Below are 17,025 nucleotides of genomic sequence, written 5' to 3' on the forward strand. Positions count from 1 at the left end.
TTAATCTACATAAGGTATCACTGTCACATTTATTTTTATTTAAAATTTATTTTGACCACCCAAAATTTTACAAAACAGTTTGACATAATTTTAGTTCCAATAAAAATCGTTCTACCATGTAAGTTTGTGAACGTATACTTATGTTTACAAATTTCTAGTTAGCTGTTTTACCTATTGTACTACAACAAATCCGATCTGTCAAGTGAAAAATCTGCTTTATCTTTTATCAAATATGGCTTCTGACTTATCGGAGTTGGGAATCGTCGTCTATTTTAAAATAATAATTCGATTCTCCGACCGTGATTATTGGGGTTGAAATAAACATAATCAAGGTGTAAAAATGGTAAGTATTTTTTATATTGCTATTTATTGTGTAAGAGTCGAATTTTACTAGCGTTGCGACTTTGCCATATTGCGCTATTTATATACGTTTGACCCCGGATATTTCATAACATTGCACCACATGCTGTAATGTTTTGGAATAAAACTCTGGCACCTGAAGGTCGCCGATATCATTTGTGAAGTGTCTTGGTCGCGGTTAGGATGCGTTGCAGTTCTCCCGTTAGTTAATATAGGAGTATTTAGTAAATTAATGTTTATTTTTCCATGATAGTCCGGCGAATCTGGAACCTCGCAAACCGGCAACGGCGGGTCTTGCGGCGATTCTGAAGGGGAAGATCAAGAAGACCCATCTTCTTCTTTGCAGAAGTTGAGCATAAATGAAGTGAGTTTCTGAATTTAATGTATTTTATTTTTATGATCCTGGGTGGTATGACAAAACTATGCAGCTTAGAAGTTTAAATAACATAAACTTTGCCTCTGGAGGTTTACTTCTAATGACTTGGCATTTTGAAACCGGTCATCGATCTATATTATCAATAGTTGACATTTAGGTTTCTTTAAATAAATATGTAGATATTTTTTTACTGACTGATGAGTTGGCAAAATATTTTTTATAATTTTAAAAATTTGTGACATTCAACGGCATTAAAGCCATCTTAAACTTTTATCGAGAAACATGTTTTTTTTTTTAAATATTGTAAATTGAAAAGTGGTTAAAACAAAGTTTATTTTATTTTATCAAGTTTATTATATTTTAATTCATTTATATTTTAGGAAAATCTGAATGATTCTGTTGAAGATGCCTTGACTTCGTTTCGTCAGCAATGGCATAAGGAGTTAGGTTCTCCAGTTCGGTACAGTGCTAGTAATGAACAAAACATAACCAATGCCCTGAACAAACAGAACTTGAAATCTGACGATGGGAATAATGCTTCTCTGATTGAATCGGATGAAGAGAAGGTAAGTCGGTCACTCCACTAATAACGTTAACCTTTTAACCGCGTCAACTTTGTTCCTGAGAGACGCCCGTACGCGGAGGTATTTAGCCGTTTTTAAAATGATTACTTTTATCATGTATTTAGTTAAGAAACGATTTATTTTCCTAAACAAAAATGTTCAATGGGATTCATTGTGCCTTTTTGGTACTCTATAATACACTTGTGTCACATTATTCTTGAAATATATCGTAATATAAACAAATAAGATCGTAACATAAATAAATCAAAGCACGCATCGTGTGTCACTCTTACCCACTGGCGATGCGTAGCGTCGAGAGTGAGACAGATATAGGGCATGATTATGGCGCGGACTAATTACGGACCGCAAGAAAAATCAGGGATCTGTTCTTTTATTTATCCTTGTGATGTTACAAATTATTAGTCAGATATTTCAACAGATGTCATAAGGCCAAGGATTGACGTATTATTTTGTCCAAAGTTCCACACGATGAAAAAATCCCTCCAAGTTGAACTGAGGTTCGAAACTCGGAGCAAAGTAAAAACACATACGGTTATGTCAGCCGCGTATGGGGCATGTTTTATGAAAACACATACGGTTATGCGAGCCGCGTGGATCCGGTTAAAAATATCTCTTGAAAAACTGCAGCTTACCTTGGGTGGAATTATTGATGTTCCATATCTATAAGTATTGCATTGATAAGTTCAGGTTTAATAAATATCGAAATCTTTTAGTACACAACCATGATACACACAACGAAGGTTTGATAGTCCCAAGAATTAACAATAAATATGGGAGTCCAACACTGCAATATAACGTTCCGAACATTTTTAATATGGAACAAAGGCAAAATAAATGAAATAAGTAAATGATCAAGAGTTAATTTTATGAAAATTGTAAAATGTTAAAATTCTTAATTTTCTTTTTTGTGTGTAAATTAGGTTAAAATGGTTAAAAACACCGACAAGACACACAAGGTGGCTTGGTGGGTGGTCTCTGCAAAATATTATTTTTCAAAAATGTTAAAAATTGTGATTTAAATAAATGTATACAATTTAAAAAATAAATAATAATAATAAAATAAATAAAAAATAACCTCGAGGGACTTGTTGATTAGAAAAAGATATTCAAATTTTGTCATAATTTGAAGAACCACTATTGTTCTTTTCAATACAAACACATTTGTATTTTCGCCTGTTCAGAACATCTAGCTTTCCAAACTAGTCATGTTTACGTTAACACATTGTTTTCGGGTGGTTTTTTCATTAATGCTATACTAATTAGGGTCGTATACTAATCACAAGTTGCAAACCCAATTCCTATCTGTACAATATTTTTTGGCATCTCTCGCGCTACCAAAAGTATGCAAATAGAACACTTATACGCGTCTCGATCTCTCTACCAACAGTATGTAAAAGACACTTTTAACCCTTTCAATGCCGGAAGGCATATGGCTGTACCCAGCAGGCCGTGGTTTTATCAATTTTTTTTTTGTATACAGATATAAAGGATATTATGAAAACTTACCAAACATATACACCGTGTGACGTTTAAGTTGCCATTTACTCAGAAAAACACAGATGAAATATTTACAAAATGTCAGGATTATCACAACTTGATACAGAAAATACATTTACTTATAAATATAACGGAATATAACTGTGTTTATAAAATATGGTTATTCATTTCTTTAATTATGTTATAAAAAAAATCCTTATCCGCCCTTATCCGCACCCCAATGATGCATAGGGCACTGCGTCATATAAACGCAGTGTTATCTTGATCGTTTACACATGAAGGAAAGGTGATCAGCCCTCCGCATCAGGTACCAGTCCAGGGTAATAATATTGAATAAATATTACAGTGAAAAAATCACTTAATTTATTTTACCCCCCTTGCGAATCGAACCCGGGACCTCCAGAATGGTAGCCGAGCGTGCTGACCATTACACTACGGAGGCGGACAAATTAATTATGTTTACTTAGATTAAAAAAAGGATTAAAATAAATGTCAATGTTGCATGAAAATCATTTATAAAAATCACTAAATTTGTTAATATCGGTAAATTATAATATTTTAGTATTTCTTGGTCTTCCTAATAGATGTCTCTATATATTCTGAGGAAAAGTATATTCAAATTGGATTTTATATTGGCTTGCGACAAACTCACAGAAGAACGCGTTTACGCGCTCATTTTATATGGCCGGCCTGGCCAGTATGGAAATGGATAGCGCGTAAACGCGCTCGTGCCAGCGAACCGGTTAAACGTTTTCTGCAAACAATGTGTTAATCATCTCAGAAAGTGGTCTTATACAAGTGTTTTATTTTTATATTTAAAACTATGTTAAGACTATGAGCTTAACATACTGCTGGACTAACGCATATTATATACTCACCAGGCCAAGAAGCTGTTCTTGAAGGGTGTTGAGCACGAACAAAACGGGAAATTGTACGAGGCTATTCAATTCTACAAGCGTGCAGTACAGCTCATCCCTGACATAGAGTTCAGGCTCTACGAAAGCACCAAGATGAAGACCAAGGGTGCCAGAGAAGAGTCGCCACACCATAGTCCAGGTATTTTATAATTTTATTATAATATGGTATTTTATAACTTTTTCTTGTCAAGTTGTACATAATACAGCTCGAGGGCAGTATCCTTTTTTTTAAAAAGGAATAACCCGCAAAGCCTCTACTTATAGAGGCTTGTCTGCAGGTAGGGTTAGTAAGGATAAGGAAAGAAAATGTGAAAAATACATCACTTACACCCAGACCGATAGAAAGTATTTTTTTCTTAAACTTATTTTGCGATAGGCAGAATTGTACCAGCGACTCCAGTTTCGCGGTCGAGTGTCTACCTAACTATGCCACGGCGCCAGTCTTAATATAATACTTTTTATTTTATTTTATTTTTTTATTTTTCTTTTTTATTGGTAAACCAACAGAATATTTCGACAAAAATAACATAATATGAGAAAATACAAAAAGAATAACAATTCCAATTATAGGTTTCCACCTAAGAAATGTAAAAATAAAACAATTTAAATAAACTGTCATAAAAGCATAACTATATAGAACATTTCTTTATCAACTGGTCAAATAGACATCAACAATTTTTCTTTTAAACGTATTAAAAGAAACATTATTGATGTCTATGTTAATACTATGTTGATTTATGTATCAAATTTGTTGTGGCAAAATCTGATGTATAAGCTAATTTTTATTTTGTTTATTTAATTCTAGAGAGTATCAAAACGCCCAACAAAGGAGAAGAGAACACACCGAGTGATGATGAATTTGAAAATGAGGACTTTTTGGAACGCATTGAGAGAATTGTATCCAAAACTGGGTGTTTCTGTCAACCCGAGCATGAACAGAGGGTAAACCACTTATTAATATTAATTTAATTAAACCATATCCGCTCCCTAGGTGGAGCATATGGAGTCCACAAACTGTCTCCAGGCTTTTCTGTCAGCTGCCAGATCCGCGTCCCGAAGTTCTGACGAGAACTGCCGACGAATTGTCAGCAGTGGTCGTCCTGGGCGGCGCAAACCTGATGCCTTGATGAACTTATTAATATACGAAGCAAAAAACAATTATTGAATTAGTATGGTAAAATTACAGCAATACTAACACAAATAATTGGGAACACGATTGACTTATTCTATCTTGAACTGGAAATTTAAAAAGGCAACACTTCATCTGATTTCTTATTATATGATTATTTCTCTTTTTTAATTTTACTTAGTAAATACCGCTATTTCTTAAAATCTATTGTGACCCGTGTTTCGATGCATTCCACATATGGTGTTTAAAAATTATGCGGAACGCATTGAACACGAAACGCATGTAAGCACGAAAATTGATTCGGAATGCATCGAGTCAATAAATTTTAAGAAAAAGTGGTATTTAATAAGTAAAATTTGAATAAAAAATGTATAGATTTACCTAAGTGACTGCCAAATCAATTAGTCAAATGATTATTTCTAAAATAATCATGCAATAAATGTTAACTAATTTTTACTGGCTGCTTTTAACCAGTCCAGGAGTATGGATGTAAATTAACTTGCAACAGTGCCAATTTCCCTTAAAGGAGTATGGACGTTAATGAACGTCGAAGTCCGTCTGTCAGTTAGTATGATGTAACTTGGATAGCAATGACATCTGTAGGTATTTATGTGTAATTTTGTCATAATTGAAAAATATTACAAATAGGTGTTTATTAAAAAAAAAATATTTTAACATAATTTCTATCTTCATAAAACATCGATTTAATGAATAAATTTTTTTTTCATGTAAAAAGAACCCACTCCCCAGAGAAAATCTGACATCAATTTTTGTACTCCTGGAAAGGTTAAGTTTATTAAAAAAAATATATTTTAACATAATTTCTATCTTCATAATACATCGATTTAATGAAGAAATTTTTTTTTCATGTAAAAAGAACCCACTCCCCAGAGAAAATCTGACATCAATTTTTGTACTCCTGGAAAGGTTAAGTTTATTAAAAAAAATATATTTTAACATAATTTCTATCTTCATAATACATCGATTTAATGAAGAAATTTTTTTTTCATGTAAAAAGAACCCACTCCCCAGAGAAAGTCGGACATCAATTTTTGTATTCCCGGAAAGGTTAAGTATGCTTAACACTGACAAAATAATTGATTGTTATATTACTAATGTGATTGGCGTTTCCTATCGGCAGAATGTACACATATCCTGCTTGCCGATGGAGCTGGTCTTGTACCTGCTGCGCTGGGTGGTGTCCAACGAGCTCGATCTGCTGTCTCTGGAGCGGTGCGCGGCGGTCTGCCGGGGGTTCTACCTCTGCGCTCGTGACCAGGAGATATGGCGTCTCGCTTGTATCAAGTAAGCACTGCAATATACACTAAAGCATCAAGTTAATTTTAAAATTTTTTAATCTGAAATATATGTGGAAAAAACGAGAAAAAAGTAAAATAAAAAGGAAATAAAAAAATATGATCTCCGGATTTTTTTATTTAGTAGTAGTTAAGATTTGATTGGATACAGATGACGGAAGTAGAGCTCAGTGTGAAGGACATAACTATATGGATAAGGAAATGGAGGAAGAATAGTAGGGTATTCATTAAGAAAAGGAATAGGAAAATAGTAGCGATGTCCAAGTATGTCCAAGCTTGTGGGGACTGACCGGAGCCATTTCATCATAACATAACACGTTACGATGCGAGCATTCAGGCAGTCAGTACAGCGAGCCGAGCGCTCCATCCATAGTTTCGGATGCTCGCTGATGCTCGCTGATGCTCGCCGCGAGTAATGTTACGACGTTACGTTACGATGAAATGCTCCGGTCCGCTACCTTAAGGTGGAAATTTGCTTCCAATATCCTCATAATAAATGTTTTTTGATTTTTTATTCACTTTGTAGCCACTCTCAACAGCGATTTAGTTCTACAGCAGAAAAACTCTGAAGTTTTTAAGCCAGGATATACGTCTTCTTCCTATGCTGTGTTTACCTTCAACATTGCCTTATAGTATTACTTTGTACTTTTTTTTCCTCTTAAAATCGCTAAAGCGCTCTAACTTTTTTTACTTTAAAGTGTCTATGGCTTTTATCTCTTTTACAATAGGTCTAAAAACATCCACAAAATCCATAATAAAAACAATTATTGAAAAATAATAATAAACGTAAGACGAATGTAATCACGTGGAATCCACATTCCCCGCATAACAGAAAGTTTGTCATTCACACGGAGTTCCCTGTCACTAATGTGTTAAGAGAGTGTAAATTTCTTTCTCAGAATTTGGGGCATAAACTGCGGCACCCTGAAGACATATGGATTCTCCAACTGGAGGCAGATGTTCATTGAGAGACCTCGCCTTCGATTCAACGGGTGCTATATCAGCAAGACAACTTACCTCCGCCACGGAGAGAACAGTTTCCAGGACCAGTTCTACAGGCCGTGGCATCTCATAGAGTACTACAGATACCTGAGGTACGATCTTCCCTTACCCCTCTCAGCCGCACTAATTTACCCTTTGAGTACATCCTATATCTTAATAAAAGGGCACTGTTTTATGATAAAAATAATTGACAAATATTTGTATTTTATAGGTTCTTCCCTGACGGTGTTGTTTTGATGTTGACCACAGCGGATGAACCGAACTCGACTTGCGGTTTATTAAAGCAGAAATATGGCCGTGTGCAGGGTGTTCTTTCCGGCCACTTTAGGCTGCATGGAGATAAGGTAATACACATTCAATGATAAGCTTACTGCTATGAAGCAATAAGCCTACTTCTTAATTGATATTGCAGTTATATGGCTTGTATAACTGCAATACCAATTAAGAATCCTCACCTATTTTCTAAAACTTTGAGAAACTTGGTCAAGCTTAGAATGTTTGTTATATTTCTGGAATTTTCTAAGAATTTGTATCCATGTATCTACCAGAATGGATAACTATGAAGATTTTGATTGATTCTTTTAAAATAATTTTGTATGTAGGGTGTTGATTGTGACAATAATGAAGTAAGGGTCCGAACAAAGGGTGTTACCATAAATAAGAGTGTATTCTATAATAATAATAAATTGTATCGTATTATATTGGGTTGATGCAAAAGTTTTGACCGTTTTTTACATATATATATATATATATTTTTTTTTTTCTTGTGTATTATTTATTTAATAAATTATACAATTTCCATCAGTTCTTATAACCTTCTCCCATCTTTCTATCAACTTATAAATACCAGTAGTATAAAATTCTGTAGATTTTAATGCGAAAAATGAAATAAGGGATGTTTTTACCTGCTCTATTGAATAATTTTTTTTGCAGTGATCGGAATAAATAAAAATCAGAAAGAGCAAGATCTGGAAAATACAGTGGATGCTTGATAACATCCCAATTTAACTCATTTAGCTTGTGTTGGGTCATCATAGCCACATGTGGTCGCGCGTTGTCGTGATGAAACACTGCCCCTTTTCTGTTTACCAATTCTGGTCTATCCTTTTGAAGGACAATGTTCAATTTGGATAATTGCTGACAATATCGTTCTGTTGTACTTGTCTTATCGTGTCCCAAGAGTTCAAAATACACAATACCCTTATTATTCCACCAAACACAAAGTATAACTTTTTTATGGATTTCGGCCTTCGAAGTTGTTAATGGGGCTTGTCCAGGTATAGTCCAATGTCTTTTTCTTGTCACGTTGTTGTACACGACCCATTTCTCATCTCCCGTCACCAAACGACGCAAAAAAGGTTCATGTTTTTGTATCGCACTCAAAGCAACGCGCGTTGAAACACGATCCAATAAATTGGCAGCCGACAATTGATGAGGTATCCAAACGTCGTACCGCGAAACCATTTCCATACGTTTCAAATGTCTTAATGCGATTGTTTGGTTGACTCCCATCATTGACACAATCTCACTGATGGTTAGACGTGGATTGGTGTCAATTATGACTTTTAACTTGTCGTCATCGGACTTCAATGGCCGCCCGGTACGTGGTTTATCAATGAGTGAAAAATCTCCAGATCGGAATTTTGTAAACCATCTTCGTACCTGTCGAACTTTGATGACATCTGCTCCATACACTTCACAAATGTTTTTGGTTGCCACACTCGCGGTATTGTCTTTACGGAATTCATAAAGTAAACAATGACGTAAATGCACTTTATCGAACGACATTTTGAAAAAATACAAGGGGTTATTATTGTACTCTGGCCAGGCCAAAACTGAATAGAAAGTAGAGGGAAAGCATCCTTTATACAATGGAATCATAAAAAAAGAAGATGCTATTCATAATTTATGAAAAAAAAATTTTTACCTGGGATCATAAAAAACGGTCATTACTTTTGCATCAACCCAATATATACCCTCAAGAGAGGGTCAATACAAAATCACTGTACAAACATATTGAATTCACTTCCAATATGTGGAATATTGTGGATGGATATCCCAACTGAACGACTTATTAAACAGTGAAAAAATCTTCTACCACATAACTATGATACCTGCTTCACCCAAAACAAAGGGTTGATAATCCCAAAGTTCACAATGAATATGGAAGTAGAGCACCTCAATATATAGTTCCTTCCATTTTCAATTTGTTGCCCATCTTAAAGGGAAATAAAAATAAATCCAGAGTATTTATCCTTAAAATATATGTATACCCTTAAAATTCCTTAATTTCCTAATTATTATTTTTTATAACATTTTTGCAATTCAATTATTAATTGCTTCTTAATAATAAGCATATCAGGCAAGAGTCTACGAGACAGAATAAAAAACGCCACGATAAGGAAGATACGCGAGATCGAAGATATTGTTAGGTGGGGAAGGCAATGAAGGAGACATAGGTATGCGCATGTAAGGAGAATGGAATCCACTCCCCCACATCATACTGTACGGAAAACCCCAAGGTAGAGGACTCCCGGGCAGACCACCAAAGAGATGGATTGACAGCTCGGAATCAACTTCGCAGAAGGCTAATCCCTCTTTAAAACAGGCCACAAGGCGCCTATACCAAGAAGAAGAAGAAGAATTATTGATTAATAAATTTAAAAAGAGGTCTTACATTAGTTTTAAGGGTTAAGAATTGTGTACTGTATAGTGATTTTTAAATAATTGAATAATTATTCCAAGATTTTTAAACAAGTTTTTACAATGGACAGATTTTTACTCCTCAATTTTATATTTATGTGATTAAATGTAATAATTGTCTGGTATTTATTTTTAGGTGATAATCGTTGTGAAGAAACAACCCCCCATTCAGAACAAGCAGTTCCAAGCTTCCAACACCAGATTTAGGTCGAGAAGGAAGGACACTACGCAGGAGAATAACTTTGAGCAAACATTCCACCTCGTAAGTTTTTATTCTTATCCAAATGTTCATCCGTGTTTCCCACTTCATGCTTTAAGACGAGTGACACTTCGCTCACTCCTTTCAAGAACGTCATAAATCAAAAAACTTGATTTTTCAGGAGAACGTTTTTAAAGTTTAAAAATATAACACAGTGTATTAAAAATAAATATCAAGCTACTTATTGAACTTTTTACTGTGCAACGGATTTTTTTAGGTAAAACCTGAAGGTTTTTTCTCCATTTGAAAAATATACTTAATATATTTAAAAAAATAATTAAACAATACCTTTTCTTCAAAATTCAAAAACGACATTTTCTGCCCTGTAACGGGTAAATATTAAGTTAAAAATATGCCTCTTTTGCTGGGATATAGTACATTTTCTGGGCATTCCGAAAACATGTACAACTAAAAATTGACGATTTTTGATTTATGACGTTCTTGAAAGGAGTGAGCGACTTGTAATAAAAAACCCTGCAATTTTCATTACGGGTGTGCTCATGTATATCATGTATATCATGAATAACCACATGAATACTGTAACATAAGAAAAAGGTATATATTTCTCGCGTTCGTAAAATAACAGATAAAATAAGTTATTAGGCCAATCCTCACTCCCTGTATTCTACCCTTATCCAAGTTAAAATCATCATATTCTCTAGTAAATTATCAGCGCTCATGACCTATTTGCCAAAATATAAAAAATAAATACATATAACCTTGCTTCGTTATATTGAATAAAAATTTCAAAAGACAATTTAAAAAAATAATAATTTTCTAACCTACGTAAAATCTAGCTCTTGAATATTGTTCATGGTATTTTTACTCACCTGTCACAAATCTGTGCAAAAAATGATTAGTGACAAACTAATTAATCTTTTAATCATCCATTATTACTATTCATCTACCTTTTTTCGATTTTTGGCCTATATTATATTGAAAAAAATGATACATTTTGAAATGTGAAATAATGCCTATCGACATTAGGTAGGTATATTTGATGGAGTCCTTAAATTATTAATTTTGCCATAGTCTATGCCAATTTTTTAAAAGAATTTCACCTTGTAATAATAATATGATATTAATATAATTTCACCGAGGAAAGTACAGTTCTATAAATTTTTTAAATATAAAATCTTAGTATTAAGTGGTTACATAAATATTTTGTTATCTTTATAATGAACATTTGCTCGTAGATTCACCAAAACAAGTTGATAAACCGTAATATTTTTGTGAATTTACCACATCTCAGCAACTGTGGTTAAAAATCTTTTATTTATTGATTTGGCGTTTAATTTGTAGAACTCCATTTTAATTTATGTATTAATTTTAAATCAAACACAGACTTTTTGAGTCTACTAAGTTGTATTTTATTAACAAAAACACATAAAAAATTAATATTGTGACAATTGTTTCGCCTTGTTTGGGCATTATCAAACGAATACAACATTATCATTATCGAAAGAAATTATCGAACATTCGTTTGATAATGCTCTAACAAGGCGAAATAATTGTCGCAATACTAATTTTTAAAGTGTTTTTGTTAATAAAATACAACTTAGTAGACTTGATTTAAAATTAATACATAAAAAAGAAAAATCTTTTATTGAATTTGAACTTAAGCGAGTGCTTTTGCTCTTCAATTAGGATGCAAAAGTAGCTAATGTGTTAATTATCACTATTCCAGGAGTTGCAGATCCAATCTCAGCGTTCTCGGCTGTTCTGTTCGCTGGTGTGGTGCGGATATACGGTGTTCATCAAGTACAGCAACGGGGTAGAATCTAGTAGTGCTTTTGACGTTGTCAAAAGCAAATTTCCGCCATTTTGGTTTTCCAGAGTCAAAAGTTACCACGCTGAGGCCGACAGCCCTCTTCAATAAATTTCCATTTTAAAAATGCAAAAAATATTGATTTTATTTGGTATGTGTTAATTTTTGTAAAGAGTTTTCTGGTGAGTTTCATCTCTCCACCATCTTGAATAATTTCATTTTCTATATTTTTGCTATCAAATATAGGATGTGTATTTATTTAAATAAACTTCTTGTATGGAGTTTATGTACATTGGCGGCCTTATTGCTACACAGCAATACCTTCCAACCATCTAAAAATAGACTAATGATACTTGTCAGGGATCGTACCTTATATAACTGTTTGAAAAAATCAGCAGGTAGTGCTTGTATATAAGCGATTTTTTTAAAATAGAGACTTTTTGTATGTCAGATCAAATAAAAAAATTATGTTTGTAAAACTAAATGAAAAGGATGCAAGATAAGGTAAAAAGTTGATGGCAGAGAGAGAGAGAGAAAAAGATAGAGGAGCCAAGGAAACAATTGGGGTTGTGAAGAATATTACTAATATAAATGAAGCTATTTTAGTTCAGTGCGAGAAGGTGATACATGGTCATATTTTTGATATTCTCATATGCTTATTCTTGAAAACGGCATTACGATTTAAGATTTTTCTTGTTTCATCTATCAGAGTTTGCCTATCCAGATGGTGACTTTTGTGACAGCTTCACAATACAGTTCGACGTCGTGTCTTCCTATGCTTTGGCTGCCATAGATTTTCCCCTTGATCAATTGGTTCACTATTATATTCTATAGTTTGAGATTGCATTATAAAAAATGTATATATTTTGTTGTCTAATTTTTATGTTACATTATAAATGGCTCCGTTCTTCAATGTTTTTAGCTTCACATAGAAATAATCATTACAGTATGTCATTACAGTCCATGTGCAAACCTTTATCAGCCAGTTACTTTATTAATCTGCATACATGGTAACTGGCCATTTGAGACAATTTGCTTATTATTACCTAAAATGATAATGGCACTTGAAGCGCAAGACTGATCACCTTGCCTCCTGTAAATAGAGATTAAGACAACATCGGGTCAATCCCGAGCAGTGCTTTGTGAATTCGGTTTATATAAATGTCAAATTTGCATAATATAAGCTTATATGTGTTTGTTTTTTTGTATCATTTGTAAGTACATAGTACTGAAATCAAATAAGTTATACCAAACAAATAAGTTACGGCAAACAAATACGTACACAAATGTTTTTTTATAAATGTTTTTTTTTGTAAATGCATAGTATGTCAGGGCGTTGTAAGTTTTTTAGACTCCATAAGGAGTCTGAAACAAGCGATGAGTTTGTATTAGTGCTATAAGTTATTTGATTTCAACTCTGCTTTGTACATATCGCTCACTCCTTTCAAGAACGTCATAAATCAAAAAAGTTGATTATTCAGGAGAACGTTTTTAAAGTTAATAAATATAATACAATTTATCAAAAATAAATGTCAAGCCACTTATTAAACTTTTTACTGTGCAACAGATATTTTTAGGTTAAACCTGAAGGTTTTTTCTCCATTTGAAAAATAACTATTTTATTTTAAAAAAATAATCAAACAATACCTTTTCTTCAAAATGCAAAAACAACACTTTCTGCCCTGTAGCGGGTAAATTTAAGTTAAAAATATGCCTCTTTTGCTGGGATATAGCGCATTTTCTGGGCATTCCGAAAACATGCACAAGTGAAAATTGACGATTTTTGATTTATGACATTCTTGAAAGGAGTGAGCGATATGTAGAATTCAAGCTCACTTTATTTTGAGTAATAATTGAGGTCATGCATGGAATAATAACTTTTCCCAATAGGTATTTTTTTTTAACAGTGAATTGCTTTTATATTTATTTCATCTTAAGTTTTATACATGCTTATCTCTTTTCCTGTGGTTGGTGCGTAATCTGTACCACCATGCATTTGTGCCAACCCAGTACCCAAGTTTCAAAATTCACTTTTTGACAACAGATTGTTTTAATTTCATTTATTACTGGCGTGAAATAAAGCTAATCTTTTACACTATGACATCTGCTTAAATAATCCCGAAGAAATATATCCTTTTTGATAGTTACATGATTGGGTATGTTTATCTGAAAAAATATCAATGTCTCGTTCCTGCTACCCCACACAACAGTTCACGTTTGACAATCAGCTGTTATGCAGGAGCATAAAAATATTTGCTTTGAAATAGTTACGCAATTTAAAAAAAATTACAGACTAATTTTCTTCGACTTTATATCGATGTCCAAACATTAAAAAAAAAAACCTTATATCAAGTGGTTAAATCGGGTTTCACTGTTATTACATATCGACGTGCCCTACGTAAAGTGTTCTAACTACATTTTTGTCAATTTTGAGATATTTGGTGTACGTTATCAACAGACCGTTAACTACAAATATAAATAAACAAAAAAAATTAAAAATTACGCCTAGTTTTCAGGCGTATAAGACGCTATCTACATCGAATTTTCGAAATGAACTGAACTCCTAAAACGCCAACAACTTAATTTTGACAAAGCATAAAGTTTTAAAACGATTTATTGCATTATTTTATCATGTTTTTGAATGTATAAAACTAATTTAGAATTTCAGATAAAACCGTTAATTAATAAAAAAAAATATGCTGAAAAAATATTCTAAGCTCTCTCCTGTAAAGTAACAGATTTGCAGATAGAGTACTTTACAAAAGGGCCGTCGATAAAATACACAAATGAATTAAATCTGTTATTATAACAATAAAATGATAAAAAGTGTCATAAATATCAACTGATTTGAAATCCGGTAGTCATGTTAATATGTACGTGTGAATGGTTATTTTGTAGACCAGCCATTCTCTTCTCTCTCAAAATGCGCCTTTTGATGGTAAGATTTCTTCCACGCGTGTCTTCAGTTTCACATACTGAATGTTTTTAGTATTAGCCAAAATATTTTTGCCAGCTGTTAAAAAAAAGTTTTTATAAATATTAATATATTAATAATTCATATTTCAGAGTCATCTATTTTCCCTACTCATATTATAGACGAATGTCAATTTATTTCCATTTTCACTTATATCATGAGTCTAGTCACAAATATGAATATATTTTTGCTTATGTGTGTGGATAGACATTAAAGTGTTTACTCAGTACATATATGTAATTAATAAATTGATACCTTTTGTTGAAAATGTGTGTATTTTTTTTAAACGTTGGCATCATTTGGCAACATTTACTGAAGTTTAATAGTATATTTTTACATTAAATAAAAGAAAACAACAATTTTTGTTGATCATGTCCGTACGTAAATATAAGAAAAATGTAGATATTGGTGTCATAATTCGTGACATGTGTTTTGTGCACATACCTTAGGTTCAAAAATTGTAAAATGTGAACTTAATACATATGTGCAACTTGGAAATGGATGTGTTTTTTAGGCTGCATTAAATTTACATATTTAAATACACATTTGAGGGCTTGATATTTTTCCAATATTTTCTATGAATGAAAAGATCTATGGCCCTATGTGTTAATTGGTTTGGATGAGTTCAGTGTGTGTGTTTGGAATACGGTGGTGCTAATGAAATACAGAGTTGGGATGGTTTTGAGTTATTTATTTTTTGTAGTGTATTATGCCACAAACTATGAATAAAGTATTTAAATATACAATTTGTATTATTTATCTGAACTTTACGAAGTGTAATATAACTTGACATCTACTCACGACTGGGTCTATACTGCTCTCAAAGCAAACCAGTCGCGTTTCTATATTTGGGCAACTGTATCCTCCGGCTATAAGTTTGCTTAATGTACATCGATATATTCTTGTAGTACAAAATTTCTAGGTCTGCCTCCGTGGTGTAATGGTTAGCGTGTTTAGCTACCGTACTGGAATTCCCGGGTTTGATTCCCAGGGGTGGGTTTTTTTTTTGCGAGGTCAAGGGATCTTGCATCACTTATGTCACTGCGACCATATTAGGTCTATTGTGACCTCCCTCTGTATCACAGCTCACTCCCAAGACCTACGTGTGTCATGTAACTCACAACCTGTCTTGGTGGTAGGAGCTTCACCTTCTCGGAGTCCAGTAGTGGTCCTCCAAAGATGTGACTTCTTTGCGAGGGATTGCGTCACAATTATAGAGAATGTGGATTGGCGTTTCGTTACCCTCCATACAAAATCTGCTTATTGGGGAGTCATGTAGTCTAATTTTTGTCATGTGTTTCCTCAGTCTGCAGTGTCCTGTCAAGGTCCTGGTTAGGTTTCTTATTTGTTTTTTGCTAAGCTTCAGAGCTTCTGTGGTGAATTTCCGCGAGTACCCTGTGATCAGTTCCTTTGCGTGTTTCATCCCTGAGGTGTTGAACCAGATCTCTTGGCTCTTATCCATGGCCCAGTTTTTTAGACTTAACTTGATAGTGCTGAGTGTCAGTCTGCATATGGGCTCAGGGCCCATTAGTGGCCACTCAGCACCAGTTCTTGCAAGTTTATCGGCAGTCTCGTTGCCCATGACACCACAATGCCCGCCCAGGCATTGTGGTGTCATGGGTGCCCACCCAAACCAGCCTTACCGGGTTTCTCTCGCCCAGGCGGCTTAGAGCCTCTATGCATTCATAGGTTAGTTTAGATCTTATCTCAACGGAGGCTAGGGCCTTAATCGTCGCCTGGCTGTCTGAGAGGATGTAGATCTTTTTGTTATAGTATGATCGGTATAAGTTCATGTGGGCGCACTCCATATAATTAGCGATTTTACACTCTAATATTTATTTAATATTACCCTGGACTGGTCCTGAAGCGCAAGAGTGATCACCTTGTCTTCACGTAAGTAACAATCAAGATAACACTGCATCAATATGATGCAGTGCTCTATGCACCATTGGGTGCGGGGTTAAGAAGAAAAAGAAGAATTTATATGTGAACCTACATATATGTATTTTTATATGAATGTCCGCTACAATCGTAGTTGATTATTTTACGATGACAGCACACTGTCTCATGCTGATTAACATATTAAATAATCTTCCTGACTTTGTTGCTACCGGAACTCACAGACAAACTGTTTGGCCCA

General features: G+C 33.8%; 1 protein-coding gene across 1 annotated transcript; it reads left to right on the plus strand.

Annotated features, from left to right (window-relative positions):
- The first annotated feature begins 173 nt into the window (after positions 1–173).
- LOC148311430 (F-box only protein 9) lies at positions 174–14,410 on the plus strand. The gene is made up of 10 exons (XM_088256727.1): positions 174–343; positions 614–724; positions 1,117–1,302; positions 3,699–3,873; positions 4,540–4,676; positions 6,005–6,168; positions 7,079–7,273; positions 7,393–7,525; positions 10,021–10,146; positions 11,831–14,410. The coding sequence occupies exons 1-10, from the start codon at positions 341–343 to the stop codon at positions 12,020–12,022; spliced, it is 1,422 nt and encodes a 473-aa protein (XP_088112853.1). The 5' UTR covers positions 174–340; the 3' UTR covers positions 12,023–14,410.
- Positions 14,411–17,025: the final 2,615 nt, after the last annotated feature.

This window comes from Brachycentrus maculatus, unplaced genomic scaffold (assembly GCF_059751285.1).
Source record: "Brachycentrus maculatus isolate JH-2025_06_01 unplaced genomic scaffold, ASM5975128v1 h1tg000065l, whole genome shotgun sequence".
Classification (NCBI taxonomy): domain Eukaryota; kingdom Metazoa; phylum Arthropoda; class Insecta; order Trichoptera; family Brachycentridae; genus Brachycentrus; species Brachycentrus maculatus.